General features: G+C 35.9%; 1 protein-coding gene across 5 annotated transcripts in view; it reads right to left on the reverse strand.

The window, feature by feature from the left end:
• The window catches only part of grin2bb (glutamate receptor, ionotropic, N-methyl D-aspartate 2B, genome duplicate b), a 109,632-nt gene extending 93,252 nt beyond the window's left edge, over positions 1–16,380 (reverse strand). For 2 of the 5 annotated variants that reach the window (XM_046837513.1, XM_046837510.1), the window contains exons 1-3: positions 15,540–16,380; positions 13,606–13,738; positions 11,531–12,195 (exon numbers count right to left, since the gene is read on the reverse strand). In XM_046837513.1, the coding sequence (XP_046693469.1) occupies positions 11,531–11,557 (27 nt within the window). In that variant the 5' untranslated portion in view covers positions 11,558–12,195; positions 13,606–13,738; positions 15,540–16,380. Of the gene's footprint in view, positions 1–11,530; positions 12,196–13,605; positions 15,508–15,539 lie in introns of those variants that run through there. The other 3 variants (XM_046837514.1, XM_046837511.1, XM_046837512.1) reach the window with 3 other exon arrangements.
• Between the last annotated feature and the right edge of the window lie 3,419 nt (positions 16,381–19,799).

Genomic DNA, 19,799 nt, shown 5'->3' on the forward strand with positions numbered 1-19,799 from the left:
TCAAAGCATGCTCCGTTAACATAAAAGCCTTAAAGGAAATTGATTGTGAAGCACAATGAGCTTCGTTTTTGAAAGGACAGTGAAAAAGAGAGTGACAGATAGATGATACAAGATATTGACAGACATAGATAAATGGTGATGGAGAAAGAGAATGAGAGACAGCATGTGCACACTGAATGTGTTTAGACAGAATGAGACACCATTTGGTTGATCAGTTGACAGAATGGCACACTAGGATATTGTATCACAAAACCTTCACAATACATCAAAGTATTTAGTTTTGCATACAGCAGTAAAAATTTTAAACCATCTCTATCTATCTATCTATCTATCTATCTATCTATCTATCTATCTATCTATCTATCTATCTATCTATATATATATATATATATATATATATATATATATATGTGTGTGTGTGTGTGTGTGTGTGTGTGTGTGTAACTTTATAGGCTTTTGTAGGGTGTTATGGGTTTTTTGGTTTCTTGATTTTTGCTGTAATTGTAACACACAGCAGGGTAATCTAAAAATGACAGTTCCTTTAACATGCTTATAAAATCATACAGTGTTTGCAGGGAAATATGGAGTTAAATAAAAAAGCTGTTACAAGTATAGCTTTTGATGCCCTGGTTTGAAAACATGTTGGTTGAATGTAATAATCAACCTGCAATTTCTTTCTAAGGATCCAAAATTATTGCAATATCGATCAAATTTTATATATAACTAAATTGCACTGATACACACACACACTGTCCAATTAATTAAAAAATCTCCTGTATACATCCTCTGACCTTCTCCTGTTAGGAATCCACACCATCTCTCACTCACCACCATGATTCTGTCTTTCCTCCCCCTCCTTTTGCTCTCTCTCCATCTTTTTTTTCTATTCCAAATGCCTGAAGGAAACTTGTTATTGTTTACTGCCATTCTCATTAGCAGCAATGCAGAGGCAAACACTTAGTCACCAACAAATGTGCATGTGTGTGTGTGTGTGTGTGTGTGTGTGTGTGTGTGTGTGTGTGTTGATGGTATCCCTCTTGAGTCTCTTATGGGCTTGACACGGTGGCATTAAGTAGCAGTGCATGAGCCTGGTGCCTGATGTTAACACGCCGAACACTATACAGTGGATGAGAGGCCAGGGGGGGATTAACTCCAAAAGAAAGGCAGCTCTTACAGGATAATTATTGGAGGTTTGTCAGCGCTAATTGCAGGTACGCATGCTAATTGTGAATGCGCTTACTTCTGTTGAGACCAAAGACTGGAGCGAGGGAAGAGGGGAAGAGGAGAGCGAGTGGGAGGAATAGAACTGAGGAAGGAGATACAGAGAGAGAGAGAGAGAGAGAGAGAGAGAGAGAGAGAGAGAGAGAGAGAGAGAGAGTCATGAAGGTTAGCAAATAATAAAATGAACACATGTAGGGTCTAAATGTAAGTCACAAGACACAAAAAAGGTTGAAAGTATACACTGAGCATCAAAAAAGGACACCAAGGATGATTAATAATATATGTTCAATTAAACTAATCAGTTCATAACAAGCATGCATGTAGAAAATAAAATAAATAAAGCATGCTGGGAATACTGAGATATAGAAAGGACACATCAAACACAGACATTATAGGGAAAAAGGAGAAAATGGTAGTGAATGACAAGAAAAAGCAGAAAATGCAGAGAGATGCACCACTTGGTTTTGCCTTTCAGTTTAGCAGCAGTTTGTAACCATAGCAACCATTCAAATGAGCCTTCCTACACTCACTCTAATACATACACACACACACACACACACACACACACACACACACACACACACACACACACACACACCATACACGCAAGCTCCATATTGATACAGACATGCAGATTTTACAACCATAAGTCTCCTAGTAACAAAAACATACATGTAGGACAACATTTATAAGATACTGGGTGAATTAATTTGGTTTGTAAAGACCCCAGCCCCCAACCACACACACACACACACACACACACACACAAACACACACACACACACACACAGCCACACAAACACACACACACACACACACACACACACACACACACACACACACAGACACACAATCACACACAAAGTGTATACATCTACAAATAATTGTTAGAAAAGCTTCCTGCCGATGCAACACCATTTTCAGAAACACCCTCAAACTTGTACACAGAACCTTTCTTGTGATCATTCACACACACTCACACACTGTTGCCAGCTATTTTCAGGGTGAAATAGATCATGCATTCTCAAATGCTGAGAAACCTTCCGATGACGTCATGGGCTAAATTTACTGATTAGTTCAATAATCTTGATTATTTATAGTTTAGAGATGATAAAGACGGAAAAAAAAATTTACTTGTAAAGCAGGCAAGAGTAGATTTTTAAACAAAACAACTAATATGTGTATGCATGGGAAAAACCAAATTATAATATTAATACAATGACATTTTTCTTCAAGTGAAGCAAAAATATAATCAGATTTTTTTTCCAACATTTTTTTTCCATAAAATCTGATCACTATTGGTATACATAACGACAAGTTCATAACATGTATAATTTATCCTCTTCCAAGAGACGTGTTTGTTCAGTTCTTGGCTAGTACTTTGCAGGGTTACATTCAATTAAAAGAGTCTGCTTTAGATTAAAGCAAGTACGCCCGAGGTCCATTAAATGCATTGAAAAATGTAAGACACGACATTAAAAAGTACTCTTTTTTTGTGTTCAGATTAGTCTGATGCTTCAAGTTATGTAAGTTCAACATCCATTTATCTATTCCTAAGACCGCCGATGTTCTCACTCAGCACCTGCTGTGAATTATCACTGCTTAAATGTCACTGACAGAGTGGAGAAAACTGCCATAAATCTCTCTCACACACACACACACACACACACACACACACACACACACACACACACACACACACACACACATGCACGCACAAAAGCATGCTCTCCCTTGTAGCGGTCTTAGATCCCTTATAGCGGTCCTTCATGTTCCACTTGATGACACTCAATCATCTGGGATGCATTTGCACAGAGCCCACGGCCTAATTTCTCTGATTGGCTAAAGATGAGAAACCAGTTCCAACACTGAGACCTAATTGGCTGGGGATGAGAGATAGTCAAAGCCCTGAGGCTTCATTGGTTTCAGTGCTGGAAAGTTGGCCCAGAAGGGCAGGCCTAGGTCATTAGGGCCAGAAAATGACATTCGCAAGCGGTATTTATTTAACCAAACAGACAACATGACCATGCTAGCACATGCATGCACACACACACTCACAAACACTACTGGACCGTGCCAATGATGACGGAATGAAACACATCACAGTCATATGTCATTTTGTCTCTGTCATCAAACATTTTGAGCTGCATAATTTTGCTGCATAAAAGATTATTCTAATATCTAAAAACCTTTGCTATAATGTGCTTTTTTTTCCAAATAGTTTAAAAATGCTACTGATAAAACATGCAGTACTTACATATTGTATATATTTTACAAATTGATTTTACCGGCAATAATAAAGAGGCCAAATAAATCTATAGCAATTTATGTATTGTGGGTTTTCATAAAATGGCTCCTGAAGTACACTGAATTACTTCAGGAGCCATTTTATGAAAACCCACAGTACATAAATTGTGTTGTATTTAAAATTGCTAGGAATAAAAGATCTAGAGACTCAATAGAATATTTCTGGTGTACACAGATACAACGTCCTTAGGGAGAATATATAGACATGACCTCTTGGATTTTATCCTTTTATTGAAGCACATGAAAAGGCTGCATTTCATTTATGTGACCTAAAAGAACTCTACAACAAATTACATTTCAACCTTCAACACATCCTAAAAACTAAAAGTACAGTTAGTGGGTTTGGCTGATGTTTGCTGAAACTAGCTATTTTAAAAGTCTTTACATAGCCATGCACCTGACTACAGATATGTTGTGTATGCTAGAAGGCATGAGCATTACTGCTCTTCACCTACCTTACAGATAAGTATAACAACTCACTGGTTGAAAGTTAGTGGTCCACAGCATTTTTTTTTTTTTTGTATCTTATAAACAGAGTCTGGGATGTAGCATATATCTTATTGTAGCAGAGACCTCTTTAAAGAAGAGATTTCAGTCCCTTTATATATAAATGTCGTTTGATTTTTATTGTAAGTGACTAAGTAAACTAATCACAAAGTGCAGGGAAAAGTAAGGATTTTCTTTCTGGGTTGACTTCAGAAAAATGTTTTGACTAAAGGATATTAGGTGAAATGTTTTGGCATAGTTGATACATTAATTAAATACAAGTGAGCTACTGAGTCTTCTATGATATTAAGGAGAAACCTGTGAAGAATAGAATATTCTCTGTTTTATTTACACATATTGTAATGCGATAATGTGGCGGTTTTATTAATTGTGCTAAAACTTGGTTTAGTCTCTATGTTTTTGGCCAGATTTGAATACGATAGGTAAAACCTGATTAAAACAAAATACATAGTGAAATTAAAAAAAATAAAAGCAAGAGGCCCAAATCATCCAAGAGCAAATTGTTGGGTTTGTGTCAATTCATCAGTGAAGGCAACTGCACACTTTGCTTGTTTGTGTGTCAATTTAATATTTCTGATTACTCTGATGATCTCTGCATGTTGCGTTACGTCTGGAACAAACACAAGCATTTCTCCAGCAATCCCCGAACTCTATTCTTCCTGGCAAATCAATAAATTATGCATCAAACACAATGTTTGCACAAAAACCTACTGCAAGTTTTATCCAATCTCAAATTAGTTCAGCTACAGCTTGGGAGAAAAATCTCAGATTTTTAACAAGCTATATTTCGATTTATTTAGAATCAAATTCCTGAAGTAGAATAGATAGCAAAAACTTGTTGACGTTTTGTTGACGTACAAAACTGATTATGTTCGGAAATTAATGCATACACGCAGATACACATCCGTTTTGAAGTGGTGCAATAAGTTAGGTGGATTGGGGTGGCATGGTAATTCAGTCTGACACTGTGAAAGTGCTGTTGCATGCACACACATAAAAATATAATCTCTCTGTCTGTCTGTCTGTCTGTCTGTCTGACTCTGACTCTGACTCTGTCTCTCTCTCTCTCTCTCTCTCTCTCTCTCTCTCTCTCTCTCTCTCTTACACAAACACATTTACACACAGTACTGCTCATGGATACTTTAACATAATGCAGACCCATACATCAAGCTTGAGAAGTAGGTTTTTGGGTAAAGGACCTATTCCTCCTTCTAAGCCTTAGTGATGGCCTCCTTCTACATTTACCAATCAAATGGGATCACTCTTTCCCCAATGGTCATGGGTAATTAATTAGCAAGCTGCTCCTAGTTAAGTCCTAATGAACATCAACACATGGATATCGAGAGATACTGGTCTATTCCTAATTGCACTCTCCACCAAGAACAATGAGTATAGGGTGGACATGCCCTCTTAAATGACCAGGCTTTTGTGATATAAAAATGAAATCATGATCAATTGCATCAAAACCTTTTTGTCGCCCTTAATGTCAAATTACAACATGTAAAAAATAGGGTGAAAATATTTTAATTAGACCACTATTATATATCTTTTTGGGTTGGGTCTAATCAGTGAAACACATCATGACTTGACAATATTTTGCACTGTTTTTAAACAAATAATATTCTACATCCATCAAATTGTAAGGGTATCTCTTGTGCACAGCCTGCTGCAGATTTCAATTGGACTCGAATCTTGGCTTTGGCAAAGGTCATTCAAAAACTTTTAATTATGGAATTCCTTTGTTGATTTGGGTGTATGCTTTGGGTCAGTGTTGTGCTGAAAAGATGAAATTCCTTTTTATCTTCAGCTTACTTGCAGACACCTGAAGATTTTGTACCAAAATTAAATTGTATAGCTATTAATGTTACCATGCTCTTTAGTTCATGGGTATTCTGGACTTTTGGTGCCTGTTTTTAACAGAACCCTCTATTCTTGGTGATGTCACTTTAATGCTCCATTTTTTCCATTTGTTGATGATGGCCTGATGGTGTTCCACTAATGTTTTGGAAATTCTGATCATTGTGATTGCTTTGTAAGCTCTTTGCCAGCCATCACTTTAACAGTCAAATGAAACCTAGAAGAAAATCCTATAGATACTTTATTGTATTTGGACATGAGAATGAATGTGATTGATTAATTTTATTTAATTTTATTATTTAATATTATTATTATTATTATTATTATTATTATTATTATTATTATTATTATTATTATTATTATTATTATTATTATTAATATAGTAGTAGTAGTTGTTGTAATAGTAGTAGTAGAATTTCCTCAATTGTTTCTGTCTTTCATTTACTAGACTAATCTGTCTTTTAACTTGAGTTTGGGAGTCTGGTCACTCAGGGCCAGCAGACGAGGTGATGCAATAAGTGATCGTAACAGTAGTTTGCATTAGTTATTGAGTGATTGTAATATTAAGCTGGGATTTGTGGAAAAAAAAGTGATTATTTTCCCAATCATCTTTTCATATCTTACTTATTGTTCTTTTGATTAGAGGCCACGAAAGGAAGTTAATCATTTTCAGTTATTCAAATGTTACCCTGGGAAATATCTACATGAGTAATCACAATATTAAGTACATTTAAAGTTATACAATTGGCAGACAATTATTTTCAAAGAGACTTGAAAATGGGATGTAATGATGCACAGGTGAGGGTTAAGCACCTTGCTCAAGGGCCCACTAATCACTGGTTATTTTGCTTTTTAACCAGTGACCCATAATTTCAGTAAATAAAGTAAATAAAGTACTTTTGTACATAAAAAAATTGTTTATCACTGATCATAAGTTTGTTTCTGGGCTTTAAAGGTCTGAGCAAACTGTAGGAGATGATTAGAGATCCTAATGATTGTTGTGATAAAGACATGGTGACCAAATACAGTATGTTAGAACTTATTGGTGAGGGAAATAATGAAAGAATGATTGTTTTGAGAGATGAATACATGATCAAACGCTGACTTGGGAATGATGAATGTATGTAGTCTTTGAGAGATGAGGAAAGAGGGATTGAGACAACATGATTTCTGAGTAGCATTGAGACATGATAGAAGAGTGATTATGATTATGGGACATGATTAAAGAGGGACTGTAACACTGAAATATGATGAATTAGTGACTGTAAGAATGCTTTGAGGCATTTGGATTGTGGCTTGGTTTAAAACATCAAGAAAGAGTGACTGATTTAATACTTGGTGGTAGTGTAACTAAAACTGATTTTAAATTTGGTGAAAGAGCGATTGTAACATTCATTTTAGATTTGATGAGTGATTGTAACATCAGTGTGATACATTATCAAAAATTGAGATAAATAAAACAGTTAATTATATTAAGACATGGTGATTGTAACAATGTTTTGAGACATGATGGAGGAGTGATTACTGGTTAAAGATGTAATGAAAGTCTAAATGTAGCAGTGATTTCAGATGTAATAATAGTGATTGAGACTGTGGTTTTGGAAGGAAAAGTGACCGTAACCTTGGTATAAGGTGTAAAGAAAAGGCTGATTATACTTTTTTTAGTTGTGATGTCAGAGTGGAAGTAGTTGATACAAGTTTTTACATGGATAAACAAGTAATTATATCACTGGTGTGAAACAAATGAAAGATCATATTGTTGGTTTGGGATGTAAATTAATTAAATAAAGTTTATTGGGAATATAAATGATTGACACTTGTTTTGGATGTGTTGCTGGATAAATGCAATAACATAATATAAATTGTATATAAGGCACAATGTATAAAGTCTACCAAGAATCGCATACACCCTATATACACTCTAGCATAACAATCAATCTTATAATCTAAGTAACCCACAAATGATCCTTAATTAAACCCATGATTATACTCAAAAATCCTATATATAAAACAAGCAAGTTAATAATGGTGAGATTGTGTCATGGTATATGAGCACTGTCTATGGGACCAATGTCAAAATTAATGATGGTATGTGCCAAACTTTGAAAAGGTGCCTTAGGAAGTAAGTTGAAGCTCACTGACAGAAAGCAATGGACACTTGGGGCAGGAGAGTTTCTGAAAACCAGTGAAAATGAATCTACAAAATAGTAGCAGGAATCAGTTTTTCCCATATCGAATGTTACAGCCTGAACCAACACAGTATGTCATTAGTTCCCAAAGGGGACATATGATAGGCCTGCAGCTCCTCCATGACTTGTAGCTAGTGTTTCAATATATAAACAAAGTGTCATATTGCAATGCAAGGTATGGCTTCTGAACACTTTGCCTTTTCATGTTAGCAGGTTTTATACCACAGTTCTCTTTAAAGAGATATTTATTTAACATTGGAAGAGGCTCAAATGTCAGCAGTCAGGCGTAAAGCTGTTCCTTATTTTTTATTTGTTTTTTTTTTTTTTACCAATATGAGAACCAATATAACCAATTCTTGACAGCTGGCTTTTCTCATTATGTTTTGTTGAAAACATGGCCAACATTTTTAATTTAGCATTTTACAGTATTATAAATGTTAATTTCAAATATGTCCTGCCACGGTCAAGTTAAATCATTAATTTAATTAACAATACAATTGCAATTCAGTGTAGTAACAGTAACTCCACTTTAGGTAATCCCCTTTACACCAACTTATCTGTAATAATTTTTTCTATAAAAGCATGTGTATTTTCCTCGCATACAAATTCTCACGTCATCTTTACCACAGCCTCCTGTAAAATCCAAGTGCAGACCCTATTACTACTATGCCAATATTATTCATGCCAAATAATTATAATAAACGATTTATAAAGGACAGATAATAATTAGAATAAATTGGTATTGTTCTTTGTATATTTACATCTAAGTGAGAAAAAAAAATGCAGTAAAGTCAATAGCAAGCTGCCAAACCTTGTGATGGAGCTGTTCTTCATGAGGAAATGTCCAATAGCGATTTAAAAGCATTACAAGCAAAACACACTGCACCATTATTATAAAGGTTTAGAAAGACATTATAATAAACCACTGTCATAAAGAAAGTGTGTGAGCTGGCCATCATCCCTATGCATGAAACGAAGCCAATTTTTCCTCTAATTGTCATAAAGGTGGGAAGAGGTACACTCTAATGAACTGATAAACCATTACACAGGTGAGCTAACTGTGCCGACATATCTACATGGATATAAAGTGCTTTCTCTACAAAGCTTTTTTAAATCTATATTATTAGACTGAGTTAATAAGTAAATGCTATTATAAAAAATACCAGCACAACCTGTACAAAAGCACACACACAGTCTAACCTAAATCCCCTTAATTGGTTGGTCAATGTTGTTCTAGTCGCTTGGATGAGCCCAGTTGTTGTGGATAATGACCTTCGTGTCTATCAGTCCATCTCTCCTGCTGACACAGACACGTACTCCATCGATTAAGAGAGAACAGGCTATCTCGGTCTCTCACACAGAGACACAAACACAGAGAAGCTTACATGCATCATCACACGCCAAACAGTTTAACCTAATGAGGTAAACACCAGCAATGTCTGCTGTTCATTTAGCATTTTTACGGAACTCTTAGACCAGTGACTGGGCGCTGCGCAACAGAATTGGTGGATTGTTAATGAAGGAAAAATGTCAATTTTGGGTACTTACTACATTTAATGACATGTTAACCAAATTGCGTAATAAATTGAGCTTGATCATTGAAACACTAGACATTAACTCAGCATGCACACACAGTCTACCAAATATATATTTAACACGTCTGAGAAAAATGAGCAGACTTTAAATGACTGAATTATTCCTAAAGCCTGTGATGCTATTTTAAGGCCATGGATACCTTTAAGTGTTAACAAGGGCTGAGGGACTAGACCGATCTAAGGAAAGTGAGTGGACAGAGCAAATTGCTGGTATAACAAAGGATGAGCCCACTGGGATGTTTTAAAACAAATAATAAAGCCTTACACAGAATCCTAAAATGAACTAAAAAATCATATCTTCTCTTTGTTTGAAAAACTGTCAAATAGTTGCACACTTGCATTTTTTTTACTAATTGTAGGTAGTAGGGAAATGATTAACTAGCCCCAATGTATAAACAAAAATATTCATCAATTATTAATAATAATAATAATAATAATAATAATAATAATAATAATAATAATAATAATAATGGTGTGTAAATGCTGTTTCATTACCAACATTATTTCTGGGAATTCTAAACAAACTCTGGAAATTACAAAGCATTACATGCTGCATCACATGTTCTAGCATTTGTATATGATGCTTTAGGAAGCCATTATAATAAACCACTGTTGAATTTTTTTTTAAATGTCCTTAAGACAATAACTGGTCAGCCTTAACATTTACAACAAAGCAAGTGTTATATTTCCTGATTATAAACCTTAACATGGGACTTGTATATTGAAAACTGCCCTAAATATGAGCCTTGGGAAATGGCACTTCCCAAAAATCGACAGTTCTGTCTGAGCTAGGAAATAATCAAATCAAGTGCCATACACCGAATGTCAATGCAAATCCCAGGTTTGGCTTGATTGCACTGCAGAAAATGTCGTCTTTAATTGAGCTGCGTGTCACTTACAGCGGACAGATAAAAAAATATTTAATCTCATATCCTCATCCTCAAAATTCACAAACAAAATGTCTGACAAAATTCACCACAACGGTTAGTAACCAGAAATGGTTATGTCACACAAGGTCTCTGTGGTGTCCGCTGTTCTGTTGCCATGCCAACTGAACCTTCGTTGCCACGCCACCAGTTTCTCAGAGTAATGCTGTGGAAGATGTGAAAGACATTTTCACTCTCTTTTCCTTAATCCCTCTGGTATTGTCAATCAGTGGCAGGGTGTGACTGGCGGTTTTGCTGACCCTACTGAGCAAGGGCAAAACAAATCTGTCACCTTCTGTTAATAAACTAAGGCGAGTTTGAAGATAGAGACACATTATTAGTCCTTTTAGGCTGACTGATGAGTCGCTGCTCACATCTTCCACAGCAAATGAGTTTTATTAGTAAAAAAAAAAGAAAACAAGGGAGAAAAAGGCCAGTGAGGGTTTTGTTCATTTATTACATACTTATTTCTCCTTTCATTTTCTTCTTGTTAACCTACTTAGTTAAATTATATAGACAAGACTCTAGAGTCATTACTCAAGCCTGAAAAAAGCAGCAAGAGTAAGAGCAATTTTAGAAACATGATGTTTGGATTTTTATACACACACACAGATATTGGCTTACTGTTCTTATGAGGACCTCCATTGACAATTATTATTGCTAATATGCATACAGCAACAAATTTCTAATGCTAACCTCTAAACTCAAACTTTTTTAAGAAAAGTCTCTTTTTATTTTATATTTAACTATTTAACCAGCCAAATCTGGTCCCCACCTAGATGTGCCCATACACACACACACACACACACACACACACACACACACACACACACACACATATATCAACATATCATCAGACAAACAAACAATTACTGCAGCAAAATATGTTTGAAACGTATTGTACATATAAAAAAAAATCAATTCCTACCTTGAACATTGCCAGCCCAACTGCCATCCTCTATGCTCAACTCTGGCATGATGGTTTGAGCTGGGTCTCCTTTCTTCCTCTCATAGCCTCAGATAGAGGGATGACAAATGGATAAAGCAGCACAAGGGAAACCACAGAGGAAGAAGGGTTGGTATTAAAGTAAAAAAACAGCTTCTGTATGGACCCTGGATAGGTTTAGGCTTACTGTAGATCCAGGTTGATCCAGATCATTTGAGTCTAATGATCAATCAAGAAAATAGCTGCTTCCCCAACTCATAAATTAAAATCAGTAATAAATAAATAAAATATTAAACTACAAATGTCTGTTTCTTTTAGTAAAAAATACACATACAAAAATGCATCTAAAAGCCCTGGATAATGCTCCTGAGGCTTAAGTCTCTGGTGGCATGGTCTTCTTACAATAAAAAGAAAAGAAAAAACAACAACTAAATGATATGAGTCAACACTAGTGAGCTGAAAAACGAAGCAAGCAGCTGACAGTGAGATTTGTCCTTTTGGCTTCTTTTTTTTTTTGGTATCTAAAAAGATACTATTTTTGAAGAGAAAATATAGCCTTAGATCTTCATTGATGTAGGTCTCTAGCTGTCGGTCAGTTTTGTTTGACGATCCCCACCTGCATCCTTCTCTGTCTCCTTATTTCATCACTACAAGAAAGGCAAGAAAAAAGAAAAGCCATCATTTCTCACTTCTGGTGTTTCTGCAGGATATGTGTTCTGACCCGTATATGTTCGACAAGTTTAAACAAAAACTGGTAAATTTCTCTACTGACTAAACAAATCAGAGTACTTAATTGAAAGCAGTGCCCATCCTAAAGTCTTGCAAATAAAGAATGATGCGCAGTTGCACAGAATTATCTGTGGACATTTATCACAAGTGCATTCAACAGCAGTAGTGGGCTAGAAACCTTAAATCTACAATTTCATGCTTTATACCTAATCTCTTGTGAGTTTTTTGTTAGAAAAGCATGGATTGGTTTGCTTTAACAGCAGCTCCAACAGTAGATCAGACTGTAATTCAAATCACAGGTGTTTGTATTAGTGCACTTTGTTCTAGGATGTTGTTTCTATAGTAACAACTAATTTACAGGGAATTGTATGGTGGATGATCTACTTAAAGCCAAATAATACATAAGAAAAGGTGTTGTTTTCATACCAAAGGATAAACGGACAACAATTGATATGGTGGTGTCCATTGGTTATTGTTTGTGTGTCTGTACAAGTCTTCACAACAGAGGACTTTGCACTCTCTATTATCCTAACATTAACTTCAAAAGAGAAAGAAAAGAGGTGAAGGAATAACTTTTTATATTTGCTATAGAATAAGGGTTGGTTAACTGATCGTATGGACATTCCACAACATCTTAATATAACTTATTAAATATTAAATATATAAAAAAAAAGGAAACTATCAGAAGCACTGCATGCAAAGCACTGAAATAAAACGTTTTAAGGCATGATGGTATTGGAAAATATTAATATACAGTGCCATAATTATTTATAATTAAATGGAGGTCCATCACAGGTTTAATTGTAAACTGTAACTCTTCTCTTGCACATTATCTTTAAACTGGGTTAAAGCTGAAGTAGGCTAGATGCTTAAAATCCATGATATGTAAGGCAAACTGTCATGCATTTTCAGATTACTAGTTTGCATGCTTTTGTTTGGATTTTAGCAGGATGGCAGCTGAACAAAATTTAAGATGGCGTGTCTTGACTAGGGGTATTTAAAAATAGCATGGTGATAAATTATGTTGTTTAACAACTTCATTGCACACTCAAGCATTCCTTAAAACTTTGACAAATTCTGTTTGCTCGCTGATAGATTTGCATAACCATGCCCACACGCAGCGTAGTGTACGTGCACGCAAATAAGGTTTTTATGGGGGGGGGGGATTAACATCATCAAGCATTTAAAATCATTGATTGATTGGTGACCATAAGAATCGCTTTAGAATGACTGGGTGAGTGAAATTGATTAACAAGCAACTGACAACGGGTTTTACACTTTATATGTTTGAACAGCATGACATCATCATGTCTTCCTGTGCTACTCACCATTGCAACCTTTTCTGCAGTGTCTCACTGATTTCTGGGTGATGGACAAATGGGACAGAGAAAATACAAGAAACACAAGAAGATCTCCACTGACATGTCCATAGGGCCAAATCATGGGCTTTCCAACGATGTCCTTGAAATTCAAGAAAAATGTGAAGTAGAAAGTAGGAGCTGCAGTGATATACTATACAAGAATCTTGTTTTCGGTAAATCCAACTGGCTTGTAATGCTTTGATATGCCTGAAATGGCAAAAACGTTTTGAAAACCACAAAATGGACAAAAATGAGGGAGTACAAGCAAGAAATGGATGGAAGGGAGGGATGTGTTTTATAATCTTATCATTTAGTCCATTGTGATAATTAAAAAATGTTTGCGTTTGGTTTGAAATATAACTTCTTTGAGGCTATTTTGAAGACTTCCATTAATGTTTTTATTAAAATAGATAGATTTTTCCCTCCCTGCTTTATTAATTATAAGAAAATATTGTGTTTTTTTTAGTCTTGTGCAACCTATTTAGGGCAAGACCTTTATTTGAAATGCTACACTTATAAATGCTCACAGTAGAACAGGAAAAGTTTTGTAAGAATATAACTTCTTGGAAATCTCCAACTGAGCGAATTTGTGAATGAGTCAGAAAGCTGCCTTTAATTCTCTAATGGGTTTGTTCCTGTGCCATCTGGGAGTGTGGCGCTTTGGCGTGTCAGCTGATTTTGGGTGGCTGAGGGGTTGGGAAGGGGGGAGGGCAGTGGGAGTTTTTGAGGCGAGCGAAAGAGCGAGGGAGACGGTGAAAGGAGCGAGGGTGAGAAAGAGAGATGGATAATGACGAGGCCAGAGAAGTGCGAGCTCGTCCCTCAGGTGGTAGACGAGCCAAGATGTAGGAGGGAGAGAAAATAAAAATGAAGGAGTGACACATGAAAATTAAACACTCGATAAATAGGATCTATAATGTGGCAGCTTACATCCGTGGAATAAAAAGGCAGTGAAAGAGGAGAAAGGTGTGAAATATAAACCAGTGGGCAGAGATGAACTTCAAATCGTTTCAAAATAAGTTTGGGTTGGGGGTGATGATATAACAGTTTGACTGTGCTAGTTCAATCTTAAATAAGTCTATTGTTAAAATCTCTATGCTGATTCCCAGTATGACTGGTTTGTTTGATATATGCAAGAGTTTAAAAACAGGGCCGCCTACTTTATGAAAAACGTCAAGCAGAGAAAACCTGAAAAACTTAAAAACAATCGCTGACTGTAACTAATTATTTGTTCTAATAAAAGGTGAGATTAGCATATCAAATCTCCCTATTGCAAACATTTTAATGGGATGAAACAACGTAAACTAAGTGCGCAAACTGGTTCACGACCATAAACATTACCCAGTAGGTCCAATGTGTGCTTAATTCAGTGTAAGTGATGACAAAATTACATTCAACAAAGCAGATTTTTGTGTTTCGGAGTAAATGAATGCACCCGGAAATAAGAAGTCGAGCCTTGTTGTGTCTTATAGAGGTCTGCTGAATTAATGAACAAACTGCTTCACACTGCACCAACATCAAGCGCTTTTACTTCATGGGTGTGGTATTATCCCTTCGGGCCCCACACAGATATGAAAAAAAAAACATGTGGTGACTTTATTATGTCTGCATGTGTATTTCAGGAGAGACAGAATGGCATGCGACTGGATATCTCTGACTTGATAGACAACAGAAAAAATGGAGGGAGTTCGGAGGTGGAAAAGCAGCAAATGGGATGAAGGGATGACATAGGACGAGTGCCGAGACCCTTGTCGCCTTCGTCTGTTTGTTTAGTGTGTGCATGTGCAAGTGTATGTACGAGTGTGTGTCAATGTGTGTTTTGTGTACACATAAAGTAGAGGACACACAGGTACACACACAGACAAACAGGTCAGACAGACACTAAACAAGTTTGTTAAACCTACCTAGAGGAACTTTAAAGCATCCGGAAAAAAAGGAGTGATGTAGGACAGGTAGTGGAGGACCAAGGGAAGGAAAAAAGGAAAAGAGGGGAAAAAGAAGGGATGACAACTAAAAAAAGAGTAATGTGGGAGACTGTAGTTGCTGTTTTTTTTTTTTTGTTTTTTTTTTTAGGAATTCTGTCCAACTTTCATTCAGTGAATGCCAGAGTTTTTTTGTTGGAGGGGGCAGGATGGATGGAGAAAGGGATGGTCCGACCAGAGATGGGAAGGAGGGACTGATGGAGGAGTGAAGTCAAAGCGAAGTCAGAACCAAGGGCCACGGGAAAGCGAATGAAAGGAAAGAACGGAAAAAATACCCTCTCCCCTTCGTTCCCTGCTCCAGTGTGTGTCATAGGTAGATGAAATTGTATACCATGTAGATGGAGAAATAAATCAGGAGGCAAATGATAGAGAGCGCAAACAGGTGAAAAGAAGATGCGCCTCCCAGCACCACAATGAGGAAAAAAAAAAAAACAAAACGAAAGAAAAAAACGAATATCCCAGCGACTTCCGTTTTTCCCTCCTGTCCTCTCTATCTTTCTCTTCTTTAACTGGGGGGGTAGATCACAGAAGGTGAGGTCTGTCTCTCAGTTCCTTCCTCTTGTCCTCCTTGTTGAAATTCCTTCTTTCTGCCTTTCTTGTGCTTCCTTTTTTTCTCCCACTCTCTGGTGACTTCTTGAAACGGAGTCCTTCGTTTAAAGTGTGAAATAGCCCTTTTCCATGGACAGTGATTGAGGGAATGCACAGGGAAAACTGGCTGCAGAGGTGCTAGCAGTTGCACTGTCTGCCTATGAATGCCACAATCTGGTTCTGCTCTCTCTCTCTCTCTCTCTCTCTCTCTCTCTCTCTCTCTCTCTCTCTCTCTCTCCCGTTTTCTCACTCTGCATTTACTGGTAAAAAAAAAAGTGAAGCAGTGGAGGAGACAGAGTGAGGTGAGAAGAGAGAGCCCTCTACAGGAGAAATGTTTTTTTTTTGTATGAATTATTTTACTGTTACTCTTCATATTTCTCAATGGTTCTATAGATTATTAAGAGTTCTCAGCAAGCGAATCTTCTCTAAAATGCTTGTAGGGTTTGACATTAAAGCTATTAAGAGCTATTAAATATATAGTGCAATAAAGATTCTTTAACGAAACAACAGCGATGAATCCAGAGCAATTGTGAATGACCTGATATTTATCCAAATTTATTTCCTTAATTAGAGTTTTACTGAACAGGTGAGGCTTCTGTACTCTGTAATTATTTTCTTTCATACAACAAAAAATTATTTTACATTTTTTCTTCTGTTCTATTTTAGCTTGTATTCACTACCTTTACCATGTCTTGTCAGGGACTCTTTCAATCTTTTGATTCCTGACCTGACAATGTCCTTGCCTTGTCTTTTGATCCTTTTCTTCCCTGTCTTCCTCCCATCTTTAGTTGGACAGTTTGTCTCTTCCACTTATCTGCTCCTACTGTCAGAATGGAAAAAGGCAGGAAATGAAGTGTCAAAGATAAGGATAGATGAAGGATTATTGGAAACCATGTTCAAGAAAATCTTGGGATATTTATGGCTTATTTGTTAGTTGGTATGTACATAAAGTAGGCAAAAGACACTGGCCACTGTCTCTGTACTTCTCAGTCAAACTCTTGTTACCCTGTATCTTGAAAAAAAAAAATTACAATTTGAAGAACAGTGGTATGCTCCTGGATATTATAGATCATGCTGATTGATGATGCTTTGCAGCTAAATATAACCAGCAAAACCCATCAATTACTTGTGGCACATGGTCAATGGGTTCCAAAATCCATTCCTTGGGGACAGAGTTCATCTCCATTTGGTAATTTTCCTGCTCTAACCTTCTACAGCAAGGTATTTAACTGCTTAGTTCAATTACGGCTGAGCAGCAAAATCATCAAGCTGTGCTGAACTTTGACCTTTCAACAATGATGCAGTCACATCACAATATCCCTCTGTGACATTATCCTTAATATTTCAGAAACCCATCACCCAACACAGCTACCCAGTGAGTCTGAGCATGGGTATTAAACTAACAGTTTGTGTCTAATTTAAGAACAATAAAAAAAAATAAATTAATGATGACGATAACAATAATAATAATAATTATTATTATTATTATTATTATTATTATTATTATTATTATTATTATTATTATTATTATTATTATTATTATTATTATTATTATTCAATTTGTACCACAAAGCACCTGAAATCACAGAAAGGTTCAGTAGAAAGGTGAGATACGACAGGCCTGTCTGTGTTCCAGGTGAAACATCTGGCAGCACTGAATCCTTGCCAAAAAGCAGGTCACCTTCTCAAAGTTCCAGACCTGCTCTCTGTTCTGAGCAATGCCACTCTTCTATTGAGAAAAAATGTTCTTTAAACCAAACAATTAAGAGAGGTCCTGCTGATAAAGTCTCATATTAAATTAATTAATTTGGTCATTATTTAACCCAAGCAAATGGTCCAAATTAGCAGTATAGTACTGTATAATATATAACATATACTACTTAAGTATTCGTAGTATCATAACATGCGAGATACATAGTTATGTTATGTAATAGAAACAACTACTGTACATGGTTCATTGTTTAGGAACTTATTGTCACAATGAATAAGTCACAGTGCAGAGATAAATAGTTGCATGAACAGGATTAAACCGGAATTCACGTTAATTAAATTAATATTATATATACTAATTTATAGATATACTGATTTATATATATATTGATTATAAATATAATGATTTACTGACACCAAGTGGTAAATTCTGAGTATCACAAGGTTCAATAAATTGCAAAAAGGGGCTTTTGCGGACACCTAATGGCGAAACGCTTTAAAGTCACTGATCCTGAAATATGAGGAGCATACTGAGAATGAATAGCATGAACATGGTCCACAACGAACTGATGCCTCCTGTGTGCTTAGTTAGTGTCTAGGAAGAAAGACCCACTGAGTTAGGTTCTCTACTACTCTTGATCCCCCATTTTGTTGCTAGGATTTGGTAGGAGGCTAATAGAAGTTTAATTAGTTGAAAATGCTTCATGAAAAGAAATCTCTATCAAAATATCACCCTGTAACAGCTGCTGTAATGCCTTGGAATATTACCAAAAAAATTACAAAACTCTTACAAAATAAGTATGAGAAATTTTACACACATCAGAGGAAACAAACGATCTTTTAAAACTTGTCCCTGGTAGGTTACCTGTTATAAAAAAAAAAAATATGATTAAAAAAAAAAAAAAGGAATGCATGAAGCAGTTCTTTTACAGAAGATTTTATTTACCTTTTTCTCGTATGTGTACTTTACTGAAGTATTTCCATTTGGGAAGACTTTTACTTTAACTTTGCTACATTTCAAAGGCAAATATCTTAATTTTTACTCAACTACAATTTGCTAAACCAATCTTTTTTTTTTAATTACAAGCAGATAAAAACGTAACACCCATGGCCGTATTTGAGCAGGGTTTTTTTTTTTTTAATTTTCAAAGGTTTTGGGCTCATTATTATTTTAATAGATATCAATCAGCGTTTGACTCATGAATATCATTCTATTAATAGATTGGTGTCCTAAGAGTAACATTAGTCTTTTTACATAAACTGAGTTGGTTACGCAAGAGCTTCGTGACAAAAATTTAAATAGGAACATAATAGCTATAACAAATCATAGTACCGGTACTTTGGATACAGTACATCTGAAGGCAAATACTTTTATATTTTTACACATGTGAAAAAGTTTACAGGGACATTTTTACTAGAGTAATGTGTTGCCTATTGTCCCTTATAAAGTACATCTCTGTTTTTTTTTTTTTACATAGTCCACCACTTGAAATACATATTTGTGTCAATGGTATCCCCCTGCTTTTTTTCCCCTTTTTTTCTACTTCTCTTATATGGCATGGAGGGCCAAATCAAAGTTCACTACAGGCCTAGTTTGGGCATCTCTACTATAGTCCTTCTGTCAGCTTTAAGCAGTCTGCTCATTCTCCTTTTGACCTCTCTCACGAATAAGGAACTTCAAGCTTCAGATCTTTTGCATACTGGGTGTTTTTTGCTTTATTGCACTATTCTTAATCTGTTAAGCATGTAAAAAACCTGTTGCCCATCTGGATCCAACAATTATACCATGGTCAAAAGATTTTTCCTATTATGATGGTTGATTACCTAAAGCTGCTGATTTGTATCTGCAGGATTTTATGCATTGCTCTGCTGACACACAATGTG

Source organism: Silurus meridionalis, chromosome 24, assembly GCF_014805685.1.
Source record: "Silurus meridionalis isolate SWU-2019-XX chromosome 24, ASM1480568v1, whole genome shotgun sequence".
Classification (NCBI taxonomy): domain Eukaryota; kingdom Metazoa; phylum Chordata; class Actinopteri; order Siluriformes; family Siluridae; genus Silurus; species Silurus meridionalis.